Source organism: Sorex fumeus, unplaced genomic scaffold, assembly GCF_029834395.1.
Source record: "Sorex fumeus unplaced genomic scaffold, SorFum_2.1 ptg000035l, whole genome shotgun sequence".
NCBI classification, from domain to species: Eukaryota; Metazoa; Chordata; class Mammalia; order Eulipotyphla; family Soricidae; genus Sorex; species Sorex fumeus.
Genome location: NW_026606092.1, coordinates 8948478 through 8963776, shown reverse-complemented (window position 1 = coordinate 8963776; position 15299 = coordinate 8948478). Strand labels below are relative to the sequence as shown.

At 41.5% G+C, this 15299-nt stretch overlaps 1 protein-coding gene across 2 annotated transcripts in view; it reads right to left on the bottom strand.

The window, feature by feature from the left end:
* Positions 1-312: 312 nt before the first annotated feature.
* Positions 313-15299, bottom strand: part of APH1B (aph-1 homolog B, gamma-secretase subunit) — a 35102-nt gene continuing 20115 nt past the window's right edge. The window contains exons 5-7 of one of the 2 annotated variants that reach the window (XM_056117650.1): positions 8026-8153; positions 3240-3437; positions 313-758 (exon numbers count right to left, since the gene is read on the bottom strand). In XM_056117650.1, coding sequence (XP_055973625.1) covers positions 3270-3437; positions 8026-8153 — 296 coding nt within the window. In that variant the 3' untranslated portion in view covers positions 313-758; positions 3240-3269. Of the gene's footprint in view, positions 759-2061; positions 3438-8025; positions 8154-15299 lie in introns of those variants that run through there. The other variant, XM_056117649.1, reaches the window with a different exon arrangement.

The window sequence follows — 15299 nt, the reverse complement described above, 5'->3', positions numbered from 1 at the left end:
GAAACATACTATGTTTTCTCAGATCAAAACTAAATAAATAAGTGATGATGAAATCATACCAGATGGGAAAGCCCTACTGGGGAACAGAGAGAAGGGCCTGGAACAGAGAGCCTGTACTGGAAACAGAGGGTGTTTCCTATGCTCTCTTCAGGTATCGTTAATTTCTTTCGGCCAAGGTTTCCCTACTTACAAAAGAGAACTACTGCTGATTGGGGATGTGGCTCAGTGGAAAAGCACATACCTGGCATATGAGAGCCTGGGTTTATACCCTGTTCCCCAACCCCTACCTCAACCCCTACCCCAACCCCTACCCCAACCCCTGAAGACATTATTCCGACATTCCCAGCCAGGCAGGCCAAGACTGAGGTAATGAAATCTCTTAAATTACAATTAAGTTATAATCTGAACGAACAATTAAATAGAACTTTTATTCAAAATAAATGTTATTCACATAGCAATATATCCAAGTGCTACAGTGATATTCACACCCAAAGTCAAACTTCATACCCAGTTTCTCTCCAAACCGAGAAAACTCTGCCTGAATAACATGGGACATCAACATCTCCTTCTTCCTCTCCAAATACTATCAGGACCCAAAACGCTCATTATAGATAATGAATGCAACAGCAACAACAGGAAGCATTTCAATATGTACACAACAGAGGAAGCTGTACCTCCCTGTAGACTTCCTTGGCATGAGGCAAAGCAAGGCTATTTGCAACAACGGTGCCCAAGTTGACTATGGCAATGCTCACAATCTAAAAGAAATCAGGATGACAAGGTCCTTTATTCACAGATAATCAAAGATTAGTAAATCATTTTCTGAACTAAAACAATGATATCACCATCAAATAACAATTTCCTATTGCCTGACAAGGTTGTGTAAATGAGATTTAATAACATCCCAGTTTCATTTCTTAATATTAAATCTATTGATGTACAGGAGGATATCTTCAGAACTCTATTACAAAATTAATATTCTCATATTTCTTCTATATATTACAGACCAGCAGATAGTCTATCCAAGATTTATTTGCAAGTCAATAATAATGACAAACTATATAATCTCCTTCTTTTGTTCAGAACACTATATTCCAATAAGAATAAATCCCAGTTCATAGGGAGCATTCCCCTCTCAACTTCGCACAGTAAATTTCACTAAGTGATACTGAGTTCTTGACTCAATCTGTTTTGTTTTGGGATGAAACCTAGGGCATCGTACAAGGAAAGCTCTTCTGCAGAGCCACTTCCAAAGCTAATACCTTTAAATGCCAGCAGAAGGACTGGTATTAGTGCTGGAGTCAACTTAAGGATAATAACTGTAAGTGCTTTTGAGATTGTCTTACTCTTCTTGAACCACTAGATTAATTCTAGCCATTTAATCATGGGACCATTTCTCGCTAATATAGATCTAGTTCCCATGTCCAGTTATGTCCCTAGAATATTGTATGACTAGCCCAAATACTGGTTGTGTTTCTATTTTGAACATGTTTGTTCTTCTTCCCTACCACAGTGCTGGGAAATTCTCCCACTGGTCACTCATAACAGAGGTCTCTCATTGCTGCTCCTATTTCTCAGAGACATTCTGCTGGCCATGCGGAAGTCACTAAGGTTATCATTTAAGTGGGGGTAGGAGGGGGGATTTCCATTTCAGACCATGAGGTCCCTAGAAGACATCAAATGGGGGTTGGACTGATAAAACAGAGCATAAGGTGCTTGGCTTCCATGCGTCTGACCTCCATTCGATCTCAGCACCTCACATGATCTCCAGAGCACTACTAAGAGTGAAACTTGAGCACAGAGCCAGGAGCATCCCAAGCCAGATATAGCTCCAAACCACTCACCCACGTCAAAAAACAAGCCACTGCACAGAAGCAATTTCCAGTGAGTCAAGGTACAATTCACTGGCATTTCCTCTTTAAAGGAAACCAAAAGGGCTGTTTAGGGTTGTTATATTCCTATAAAGGGAATATTTTATCTGCTGCCAAAACCCAGCAACATTTACCAGTAGGGAAGATAACATGGATAACTGTGAAAAAGTATGAATTTGGCAGCTTGAGACACATTTCCAGGTTTATTCTCCACCACTGGGGGAACATGCTGGGCAGATAGATCAAAAGGAAATTTAGCGTGTTTGTACCACACTACTGACTTGGTTTCCTTATGCTCTGGTCAAACTTCTGCCAGCTCAAGCAAAGCCTATCCCTGGGGAGATCTCGGCCACCGGCACATGCGCCTGACAGAGAAAACAACATGCTTTACACAGTGGCACTTACTGACAAACACTGCTCTGGAGCAGAGCCCACGGAAAACCTTCACCAAAGCAAAGGTTTACAGAAGTACACAAAATTCTTGGTTTTAGAATACCTTCCCAGGAAGTTAGAATTGAGTTTTAAAGTTAAATATATCTATGCTTAAAAACGAAGCCTCTAGACTAAAAGCAAAACCTAGACTGAAAAAAAAGCAAAAAAAATGCAGAAAAATACTACTTAGTACATAATAGTTGACTCTGGCTAAATTTTCATGGTAAGCCAATGCCATAATTGCATTTAGAAGCATCGCCTACCGTGTTCTCAGAAGAATGGGTCTGAGTGCAGTCCATAAAAACAGTTCACAAGTGAGATAGCCCTTTTTCCTTTGTGACTTCAGAACTTAAAGAAAAATCACAAGCTCACCAGGATCTGACATGCAGATACTGACTTGCTCAGCATAAGGTGAATTAAGTGACAACTACACATCTGATTCTTATTTACTTAGGATAGTCTCAGGAACTTCCTATTTGGAAACCAATAGTTTTCAACCTGGCTGCACAATAGTGTCTTTTGGGAAGTGTAAGGAAAAATAAAATTGTCCAGTTCAAAGCGCAGGCTTTGCATGGGGGATCCCCAACAGCAAGGGATTCCCAGAGCACCGCCGGGAGCAACTCCTGAGCATGAAGCTGAGAGGAACCTCCCCTAGCACCACCAGGTATGGTCAAAATAATAATAATAATCTAATTAAAATGTTAAAAATGTCCAGACCAATTTCTCTGGAGAGAAGCCTGACAGCAGAGTTCCTTGTGTTTCCCCAGGTGACTAGTATGGGCAGCAGGGATGCACCTCCTAGAAGTCTCCCTTTAACAGTGCTGCTATGTGAAAGCCATTTGGGTGCTTGATAAGTTTTGTTTTTTTCTAATTCTACCTGGAAAAGAGACTTTTAGGAAAAGGCACATTTGTGCTTCCTCCAAAGACACAGCTTACTGTTTGAGAGATGCTGGTTCTTGGGGCCTATTATCTGGAACGCTGATTGAAGAGAAGGAAGTCCCTGTCTTGGCAGAGCAAGCAGAGTTTCAGGCTTCGGCAGCTGCCTCCAGAAACAAAGAACGCCCAGATGCCCATGATCACCATGATGATATATGATGACACCAGACTGATTTCATAATGAGGACTTAGGAGGGTCTGCAGAGGGAACAAATGTAAGTTTGGACATACGATCAAACTTATTGAACACAGGGAACAAATTAAAATAAAGGAAAACAGGGATTTTTCACTAGCTTGGGTATTTCAAAAACTACATGCCTCCCCCTGCCCCCCGCCCCAATACGGTCAGGTGTTGACCTGGAGGTTCCTAACACCACTGAGCCCAAACAGTGTCACATCACATTTAGCCCTAGATTTGAACCATCTCACCCGGCTGGTAGAGAATTGCTGGGAGTAGTTCCTGTGTCCCCTTGTACACTGCTTGGGTGGTCTCAAATCAACTGATAAGTAGAGGAGATTGCTAAGAGTATTTTAAAAGGCAGATGATAGGAAGGCATCTGAGTTGAGACAAGACAAGCTTGGGATAGAAGGATTATAGAAGCACAGCCAGTGGGCAGTGTCTCAAGCCATGGCTAACCATGCATTGACCCAGGAGTTATTCCGGAGAGAGGGGAAAAGAGAAGTCAAAACCAAGTCCTGATAAATTCCAACCTTTGAAAATTAAGTGGAAGAATGAAAGTCAGTCAAGAGGTCTGGAAAGAAGCAACAGTGAAGTTTGGAGAAGTCATGTGATTGGGAGGTACCATTCCTTTTGAAAATTGTTGAAATGGGGAAATGAGTAATGTTCACTGGAACTTAGGAAACACAGGTCCTTTTGGATCCCGACAAGTGGAGGTTTAGAAGAAAGGAAGAATAGAAGCCAGAATGGACTCCAAGCATGACAGGAAGAGAGGCGAGAACAGTTCTTAGGAAGATGACTCTGAAGTTGAGCTAAGACAGAAATCGAGTCAATGGGGCATGGCAGAGAGGAAAGGCAGCAGTCACAAGTTCACATGGAAGATGTCTATGTGCTAATACTGGGAGAGGGCACAGCCCAAGGGGTGAAGTCCTGAAAGAGGAGAGAACTCTATAGCCCATTTAGGGATAACTACTGTTAACTTTCTGGTATATTAATTTGTCAAGCTCCTTGGGTTTGTTTTTATTACTAAAGAGAACAATACCAATTATTCAATACTGAACATTTACTGGCCATCTATTTTGTACCGGGGGTTGAGGACACAAAGATGGGAATCTATTTCTTGACAATCAAACTCTAGCTGGAGAGAAAAATGTGCAAAACCTACATTAAATAAAATGATGCTGGCTGAGGGACAGAACAGTACAGTAGGTAGGGTATCTGCCTTGCATGAGGCCAACCAGGGTTCACCCCATATGATCCCCTAAGCCCCACCAGGAAGTCATCACTAAGCACCATGGGTGTGGCCCCCAAACAAAAAACAACAAAAAAAACCCTGAAAACCAAAGAAGTCTGGATTTAATTCCTCTGGTATCTGGTTGCTTCTTTTTTTTTTTTTTTTTAATGCTTCCAGTTCTGTTCTTTCTCATAATTTTTTTTCTTTTTTTATTTTTTTTATTTATTTTTTTTAAGACCGCTTTTTTTTTTTTTAATTTTTTTTTCCTTTTTTTTCATTGATACACTTGGATCCAGTGGCCTAGGAGACAGTACAGCAGGCAGGGTGCTTGCCTTGCATGCAGCCAACCTGTGTTTGATCCCCAGCACCCCCATATGGTCCTCCAAGCTCTGCCAGGAAAGATATCTGAGCACAGAGCCAGGAGTAAGCCACTGGGTGTGCCAGACCAACCCCAACCCCAACAAATATACTTGGATCAAGAACGCCTGGATTTCCTCTGACCTCCACACTAGTCACTTATTCTCAGTCTCCTATGCTGACTCTTCCTTTGTCCCTTCAATGTTAGAATGTCCTCAGGCTCAGTGCACAAGCCTCCTGTCATACTCTGCACTCATACTTTGAAGTCACAGTTGCCAACTTAGATTCCTCTCCCACACTGCAAGCCTTTGCATCTAACTGCCAACCTTGGATATCCAAACTATCCCTCTATGGTACAGTGCCCAAACAGAACTCATCTCCCCTCTCACAAGCTTCCCCAATCAAGGCCAATGGCAACTCCATCCTTGTTACCCAGGTCCCGAACCTCGGAGAGGTCCTTGACTCCTCTTCCTTCTCTCACATACCACACCCATTCCAAATGGAAACACTGCCCCTTCTCAGAATATGTTCAGAATCCAACCACTTCTCTTTGTCTCCCTGCCACCTCACCCCAGTTAGGATTGTCTTTTTCTTGGCTACTGTGCTATCTTCCCCACTAAAGTCCACTCAACCCAACAGTTGGAGTTCAAATTTTAAAATGTGAAAGATCACAAATTTATCCTCAACATTCATGTTGACTCCTGTTTCACTGAAAGGAAAAGGCAAAGGCCTGCTTTACACAGCTATGGTTCTCCAACAAAATGCTCAAAGACACTGGACCTGAAGATTTTGCATACAGACTGACCTCACATGGAGTGAGGGTGCGTAGGAAGGTTCCTTGGGACAGTGGAGTTCTGGAAAGGAACTGGGTTCCCCAGTGATGGATGTGGTGTTGGGTGGAATGTATGCATGAAAAGTTATGATTAACAGTATTATCAACCCCAGCACCTCAATAAAAATGATGTTAAAAAAAAAAAAAGAAGTGGCTCTCACTTCCAACTTCTCCTTCCCTTCCCAACTCAAGTCCATAACCCTCTATCCTGGCCACACTCACTTCCATAAACATGCGTAAGAAGATCTTTAATATCAAGACTCTACCAGGAGCTATTCAGTTCCCAGTGCTCTTTCTACAGATGGTCATGTGAGCAAATCTACTTCACTTCATTGCTTAAATATTACCTTCACAATGAATCCAAATCAGACTGCATGGTTAAAAAAAATTGAAATTCCCTGATCACTTTTAGTATTAATGTTATTATTTAAATGTTTATTGTGGTTTGGGGAGCATGGTTACAAGTGTGAAAAGCATAAACGTGGTTGTGATGTACACAGTCACTGACCCTTCATCACCAGTGCCCAAGATATTCCCCCATAGTCCCTGTGGCCCCCACTTCTAGTCCACCCCTGCCTCCTCTCCCTGCTCTCACTGCTCGGTGATCTCAGCTCTGCAATCAAATGCCAAGGGTATAGGATCTCTATTTTTTCTTTTTCCCACAGCAACTTTCTAACATATGATATAGTTTCTTAGTTACTGTACCTACTGCTTATTGGATCTCTTCCCAATATATGATAAAGTCAGGAGTTTTTGTTTTGGTCAGTAAACTGTTTTTATTCATCTAAAACAGTCCATGGATCATAAAAAAGTGCTCAGAAAAATAAATTACGAATGACTCAGAAGCAAAAAGGCTGGCAAGTGGGTCCATAAGAGAAAGTTTTTGCTTTTTCATGGAGTCTCTTTTCTGATTATGAAAATGTAGAACAGGGCCTAAGCTATTAAATATTTAAAAATCCACACTTCAACACCCGCAATAAATTCTGCTAATATTTTAATTCTCTTTTCAGTTTTTCTACCTGAAGATGTGCAAGCAGGTTTGTGCAAGCCACCATATTAAGGGTACATTTAGTATGGAGCACCAATGGAAGGCCTAAGGAAGGGGAAGCAGTAAGATTCCATATTGGATGGGACAGAGAGCAAGATACATAGGAAAGGAAACTGATAGAAACCTTAACTGAAAGAAGAGAGAAACATGAGGCAGGACCTCACCAGAAGGGAGAGATAAACAGGTCTATGCAAGGCAGTCACAGGTTAATTCTCATATGACAGCAAATTATGCCAAAAGTCAGATTCAGTGTATTAGTAGTGCCAAAAAACATACCTACGTGAGATTTGTTTTTTACTTTGAAAAATGGTATTATGATAATGTCATCAGGGAAGGGGTGGAATGGACACTCTAGTCCATTCTAATTATTGATCAGAATAATTAAAAATGACACAAGCTTGTGGAGATGATTTTAGAAATTTGCATCAAGGTCTTTTAAAAGATTGAGAGCATTTGATTTCATAATTCCACTCCTTGCAACTAAAGAACATGCTGAAAAGTGCCTCACTTATGACGGCATTATTATAACCAAAGTAGATGCTATCAACCAGTCAAACAAACTGGAAATATAATGGAACAACATGAAACTATCAAAATGGATGAATTAAAGACATGTAAAAACATAGAAACTATTTTGAATGCACACAAAAATAATGCAAGACAATTCCCAATGGAAATATGCCCAGTAAAAGAAAAATGTTTAATCAGATTAACAAACAAACAAAAACAAAACCTAGTGTTGCAGGAGGCCAGGCCCGAACCCCATACCCACAGGTCTCCCTCCCTGTATCAGCACTGCCAAAAGCAACTCTAAATCACAGAGCCAGGCATGGACGCCAAAATAAAACAAACAAAAACCCACCACTAAACTTGTCCTGCTGACTTAGAAGACATATATCAGTCATATCTTATTTCATTTTTTAAATAAGATCAGATCAGATCCAGGGGGCTCACATGTGAAGACAACGCTGCACCACTGAGATCTACCCCCATCCTCTAGTCATCTGTTACACAATTTTTTTCTGAGTTTCCTCATTTTCCCATGAGCACTTTTTTCACTTGGAGTAGGCTCTATCATTTTTTAGACAGATGAACTTGAGCTTCCTAAAACAGTTTGAGCACCGTGGTAATACTCACCAGCATGGACACCAGTATATGGGTCAGGAGAATGATGACAATGATATACCACTGCTTCTTTTCACAGCCATCAAAAAACACAATCCCCCAGAACATGTTCAGCAGTATGATAACCAGCGTCATGAAAGCTGAAAGACAGTCATCCATTAGTATCAGTCATAGGACAGCAGACACCAAAGCTCACTGACCAGCTGGCCACAAAGCACAGGTGCTAGGAGGTCCCCTGGAGGGAGGGAGAGTAAACACCTTCCAACATTAGCAGGAGCTGCCTGTCCATTTCCTCCAGAGGGAACTCACAGACAACATTCAGGGAATGAGGAGCCTGGTTTTCAAAGAATTCCTCTGGGGAATGCAGTAAGACTATTGCATTATTTGATCAGCTTTTTTCCAAACTGGTCTTCAACCCTTATTTATAAGAGACCTTTTTCTCAATTAAAAGAAATTTTCTCAGGGGCTGGAGAGATTGGACAGAGGGCAGGGTGCTTGCCTTGCATGCCACCAACCTGGTCCCAAAGTCCCATCAGGACTGCCCCTGAACGTAGAGTCAGAGTAAGGCCTGAGCACTGCAGTAAGCCAGGACCAAGAGCAAGTCCTGAGCATAGCTGAATGTGGCCCATAAACCAAAAATTAAGAAACAGGTAAGTAAAAAGCATTAACTGTTAATATTTCGAGGAAACCAGTTACAACCAGTGATAGCAGTGTCATAACTTCAGTAAATGATGGTAAATTCTTTAAGTAGAAGAGAGATTTATTTTGACAGTCAACATTTTTTAATGATATGCACTGTGATTTACAAAACTGTTAATGATAGGGTTTCTTACAACAGTTCAACATCCTCCCCCACAGTGTCCCCTCACCCACATACCACTCTCACCCCACCCGTGGTAAGCTCTATTCTGTAGACCAGTTCTGTTTCTGTTGCTTTCGGGCATTTGTTATTCCATTATTATGTTTCTTTATATTCCATGTATGAGAGAGTTAATTCTGTATCGATTGCTCCCCTTCAGACTTCTTCACTAGGCATGATACTCTCCAGATTCATCCATGTAACAGAAAATTGCGTGAATTTATTTTTTCTTATAGCCATATAGTACTCCACTACACACACACACACACACCATAGATTCTCATCCACTCATTTGTTCTTGTTCTTGGATATGAGTTGTTTCCAGATTTGGGCTACTGTAAACAGTGTGAAACTCAGGAGCGCAAATGTTTTCAGAATAGTTTGGGGGCCCTTAGGATAGAGGCCAAGCAAGAAGTGGAGATACTGAATTACATGGAAGCTCAATTTCCAGTTCTTTTTTAAAGTATTCATATTGATTTCCAACTGGCTAAACCTGTTGACATTCCCACCAGTGGAGGAAGGCTCCTTTTCCCCCATATCCATGCCAACACTAGTCTTTTGGGTTTTTTTTTAAATGTATGCCAGTCTTCACTACTGTGAGGTAATAACTCATTGTTTTGACTTGTATTTTCCTTACGTGATGCAGAGCTATTTTATATGCCTTTGGAATTTTATATAACTTCTTATTTTTGATGTTGAATATTTTTTCTTGTTGAGTTTTAAAAGTGCTTTATATGGTGTGCAAAAAAACGGTCAGCCACATGTTAAAAAATTTATTTAGAGAGGCTGAAGCCATAGTAGAGTGGGTAGGGAGTTTGCTGTACATACAGCCAACAGCGGGGTTGATCCCGGGCATCTCATATAGTCCCCTCAGCACCAAAAGGAATAATTCCTAAGTGCAGTAATTCCTGAGGAGTAACCCTAGAACATCTCCAGCTGTGATTCCCCCCAAAAAAGAATGAACTTAGAGCCCTAGTTTACACCATGCACAGAAGTCAACTCAAAATAGACTGAAGATTCAATTCAATCTCAGGCCTGAATCCATACATATTGAAGAAAACATAAGCAGAACCCTTCTGGACATTAAACCTAAAAGGAGGTTTGTTTGTTTTTTTAATTTTGGAACAATGGTAGACTATAATGGTGTATTTTAATCAGTGACAATCCTATAAAGGGATAAATAAAGAGAGATGTTCTGTGATGCGATGTGAAGAGTGGAGACCACGGAAAAATTCAGGAGTTAAGTTGATGCAAGAAAAAAATGATGTCAGAAACTGAGATCCACTCAGTCACAAAGGCAACATTAATTTATTTTATTTCATCATGACATATTCACACTTTTAAGGTTTTTCTATTTTGTTTCAATTTATTACCCTAAGGTTTCTCTAAAACTTAGGCATCAATCAAATGTTAAGAGAGAGCAGTGGCACCATAAATGTATCACGTTTGTTAGCTTATGCTTGCCTTTCTGTATATTGTCATGAATATTCCATGTAGCCAATTACATTCCAAGAGTCAAGACAAGTCAGTTTCCCGGAAGATGCTCTAACAGAAATGTCACTTCCTTCTCACCTAAAGGAGTGTTACTCTGTCGGTTTCAGTAAGCAGTATCAAAATAACATTAGCCCTTCATTTTCCTCCATCTAGAGATACGTATTTATATTTGCAAGATTCTTTCCTGCTAGAAAATATCTTTGGGATCCAAGGAAAGAGCTCAGTGTCTTACAATGTGAGCAAGGTCTGTGATTTCTGGCACCACAAGTGATTTCCAGCTGTAATACAGTGAGATATGTGTGGGCATTAGACTACAGAGGTATGATGCCCAAATGCACAAATGCACATACCAGGGTTTGGAAGCATGCTGAAGGGAAGCATATGTGTGAGTCCAACAGCTACAGTGTGAAAGAACCACAGCCACACATATGTGTGACCCACAGGCACTAAAGCAGCAGTGGCAACAAAAGTAATGAAGAAGGGAAGGGAAAAAATAAAATAAAATACTAACTGGATTACAGAGACTTCATAGGAACAAAAGAATAAGGAACTTTAAAAGTACACATCTTCTTGGAGGTGTGGCTACACCAGCAAGTCAACCTGTACCTGCGGGGCAAGGACATCAGCAACCTGATGGTGCCTTCAGGCTTCCTGATACCCCAAAGTTGCTGCTGTGCCTGTGGCTGGACCCCAACAACATGGTACCAAGTTTCCCGAGAAATTAAAAGGCCAAAAGTTAGGTGTGCAGTGTAGGATGACAATGCTTTGTCCTTTCTCCCTTTCTCGACAAGGAGCTTAGGTTTATCTGGTTACACCCATCACAGTGCTCCGGAAGCACTTCCATTCCATTGTGTTTATCTGTAAATTCTTCCCTATGCTCTCCTCCCCAACCAGTTAATCAGCTTTCCCCCTAATCAGACTCTGTTAATTTGTAAGGTCAGATTCCTCAGAAATCTATGATTTTATATGTATGAGTGAAATACTACCTTTCTCCTCTCCTTATGTCTTATGAACAGTTTACTTTAAAGCAATGCCCTTTTTGTATAGATACAAGAAAACCGTTAACATTATGCTTTGTAACTTAGGACTTAATTGGCTTTGAATATTATTCACTCCTGGGCATCTGCTTTCTCGACTTAAGCCTTAGTTGCCCTTAGTTCCTAACACCCCAAAAGTAGGGTCCCGACGAGGGACTGAATGGACCCAGGGGCAAGGGATGAGCTACCCTGGCATTGAAATGGGCCAGGCCAAAGTGCCATGATTCTTAACTATAAGTTAAGAACTTGATCATAGACAAATGCTGTCATGATCCAAAAGCAACAACGAGAGTAGGACCCTGCTAGGGGTAGGAAAGACTATCTGGCCTGAGTACTGTAGTCTGAGATCAAGATGGCCCTAGGAGAGTAATTCGATAAGTTTAAGGCATTTTTTACTATATCCATACAAAATGATTTATATTATATATGCTTATATATTTGTTGGACAAGGAGAGGAGAAATACATCCAAGGGATTCCGACTCTAGGGTGGGATGATCTGATAATGACAACCTGTCCTAGAAGCGGCTTTCCCCAAAGGAAAGAATTCTACCCCAATTGATTGTGACCACACCTATGTGTAATTATTACCCCAACCCCTCATGCTTTGGGATTTAACTGTACTGCAAGAGGAAAAAGGGGATCAGAATCAGAATCCAGACTCCAGAGAATGAGGATAAAGGGGCATGGAGAAGGAGAATGGAGTAGCATGGGGGAGGAAGAAGCAGGAGGGGAAGCAGAGGAGAGAGACTGGAGTGGATGGAGAGAGGATTGGAATAAACTGCAACTAAGACCAACCAGCCTGGCCCTCGTTTCTTCCTTCGCCTGCCCATCGCCATCAACCTCCCCGGGGTGGGGAAGCAGGGTGAGACTACCGAACGTGGGCGACGGGAGAGACAGAACCGCCGCTGCTGGTGTGCTGTCCTTTTTTGAGTTTACACAGTGCAGGAGCCATGCCCACAAACAACCTCCTATATAAGCTCATTTATCTGCCTTGCTTTAGAGACTCGTAAATAAATCTCAAGAGATCTAAAGCCACAGTTAATCTCGGACCCGTGCAAGGCTGAACAGACCAGGGTAAATCAGAGGCAGGCAGGTCAGCCTGGTGTCCACCAAAGCAGAGCCCCTGGCAGCCGCTTGCTCACACAATCCAAAATCGCCACCATGCCCCCAACACTGGGCCAGAATCCACCATCTCAGAACAGACCTCACTGAGATATTAACCTGTTGAAAAATCAGATATGCAGGTTTTGTGACTGAAATCTCCAGGCTTTCTTGAAGTTGGGACCAGAACTCACTCCCATGAACCAATTCCAGCACCAGACTACTATGTAAACTCATCTACCTGCTTTGCTTCACAGACTCATAAATAAATCTCAAAGGAGATCACAAGCCAGTTAATGAACAGACTATTCATTATCAGAGCGGGTCGGGTTGGCCTGGTGCGCACACAAGCAAAACCTCCAGTAGCCACTTCCTTCTACAATCCAAATTGCTGCCATGTCCTTGATTGGATGCCACTGACTCAGGATAAACCTCACCGAGATATAATCTGATGAAAATTTAGGTATGCAGGGTTATTTTTTGGGGGGGGTCACATCTAGCAATGCACAGGGGTTACTCCTGGCTCTTGCACTCAGGAATCACTCCTGGTGGTGCTCAGGGGACCATATGGGATGCTGAGGATTGGACCTGGGCCAGCCTCGTGCAAGGCAAATGTCCTTCCTACTGTATTATCTATTGTTCCAGTCCAGGTATGCAGGTTTTGTGACTGAAGTCTCCAGGATTTTTTGGAGTTGAGGCAAGTCCCCCAACTTCCCTGTACTTCCAGAAGCCTTGGCAGTCACGTCCACACCTCAAAGTTGCCACCCAGTTTAAAAAAAGCTACTCCAAGGGGGCTGGAGTGATAGTATAGCGGGTAGGGCGTTTGCCTTGCACGCGGCTGACCCGGGTTTGATTCCCAGCATCCCATGTGGTCCTCTGAGCACTGCCAGTAGTAATTCCTGAGTACAGAGCCAAGAGTAACCCCTGTGCATTGCTGGGTGTGATCCAAAAAGAAAAAAAAAAAGCTACTCCAGCCTTACCTTCCCAATAAAAATACTCAACATCCTAACAAACACAATGACCTCTTAGTACCTGTATTTCAAACCATAATACACAAAAGGAGAGAGAGAAAGAAAAGTGCCTGCCATAGAGTCAGGCTGGGGGAATTGGAGGGAGGGGTGTTGAAAGACGGGTTTTGTGACTGAAATCTCCAGGCTTTCTTGAGGGGAGGGAGGGAGGGGTGTTGAAAGACGGGAGGAATAAGGAAGACACTGGTGATGGGAAATGTACACTGGTGGAGGGATGGACCAATCTATGACTGAAATCTAATCATGAACAGTTCTGTAATGGTCTATCTCAAGGATATTCAATTAAAAAAAATTTTTTTTTAAAGTACACGTCTTCAGTGAGTAGATCTTATCCTCAAAGTTAGATCCACACAAGAATAAAATCTCAGATTAGCAGGTCCCAGCCATGGCAATTTTCACATAGGGAAGGGAAAAGAAGAGGAGAAAATAAAAATTTATTGATGATTTAGCTTTATATTCTCTGAAATGACACAATTCTAAGTTGGGATTCTATTCTATGATGTAGCTTTGAATAACAGAATTAACTTATATAATCTCCAACAATGGCATCTCCAGAACATCACAGAGTGTATATTGAGATGCCCTTCAAAACTGCTAGGAGTGGCTTATGGTCTCCCAAGTAGCACTGAACTGACTTTTGATTGGCAGAATAGTGCTGCAAGTGACCACTAGGATCCTGAGCATTGCTTTACAACACCCTTGTCAAAAAATCATTTGAGGTAGGCAAACTAATTAGGTACTATGATTAGGTCTTTGTGTTACAGAATGACAGAATAAATGAGTTAAACCTTAGGGATACCAAGCATCTTACCCAAAGTACCAAAGCCTGTTCAAAGTAGACCTAAGCTGACTTCCCCAGATATCCTTAATTTTAGTCAAAGCCTCCAAAGGAAGAGGAATCTGAATTTGAAAAAATAAAGTCCTCCAGATTGGTGTATTTAAGAACTCCACGTCTGAGGATGCAAGAGCTCGCCATACCAGGCTGTAACTCAGGTGTAGAGGTAGTGGTGTAGAGATGCATATTATATAATGACTAGGAACTTAAAGCATGCATCATGGTCTACAGAGTCAAATATGATTAAGTAAAGGCCATTAGTGATTTATACCATCAGTTGAGAAAGTGAAGAAAAACAGCAAATAATTACCACATTTACCCATGCTTCTTGAATACTTCATCATGCGTAAAGGTCCTTTCTAGGCTAATGGAACCTTACCACTACACAAACAGCAGATATCAAAGTACAAGGGAAAAGAATAAAAGAACAAAGATAAACTGATAAAAACAAGAAAGATAGCATTACTCTTCTAATAATAATACCACTAAATGGCCTGAACTCACCAATAAAAAAGGCAGAGAGGGGTGGGATGGGTCAGAAAACAAAATCCAACTTTCAGCTGTCTCCAGGAGACGCACTTGAGCTACAATGATAAACAGAGGTTCAAAGCAAAGGTTGGAAAACAATCATAAGGCAGGGAGAGCCATAAATCTATCAGATAAAACAGCCTTCCAGCTTTAAATGGTAACAAGAGGCAGAGATGCACATTATATAATGACTAGGGGATTACTCCATCAAGAAAACAAATACAAATGAGCCAAACCAAAAAGCATTCAAATGTATCTACAATAACTATTGATAGATTTGAACAGACACTGACAGCAAAACAAAAGAAGTAGAGAACTTCAGTTCCCCAGTTTCAGCAATAGCCAGATAACCAGGCAGAAAATCAACAGGGAAACAACAGCTTTAAAGGAGGCGTTGGACCAG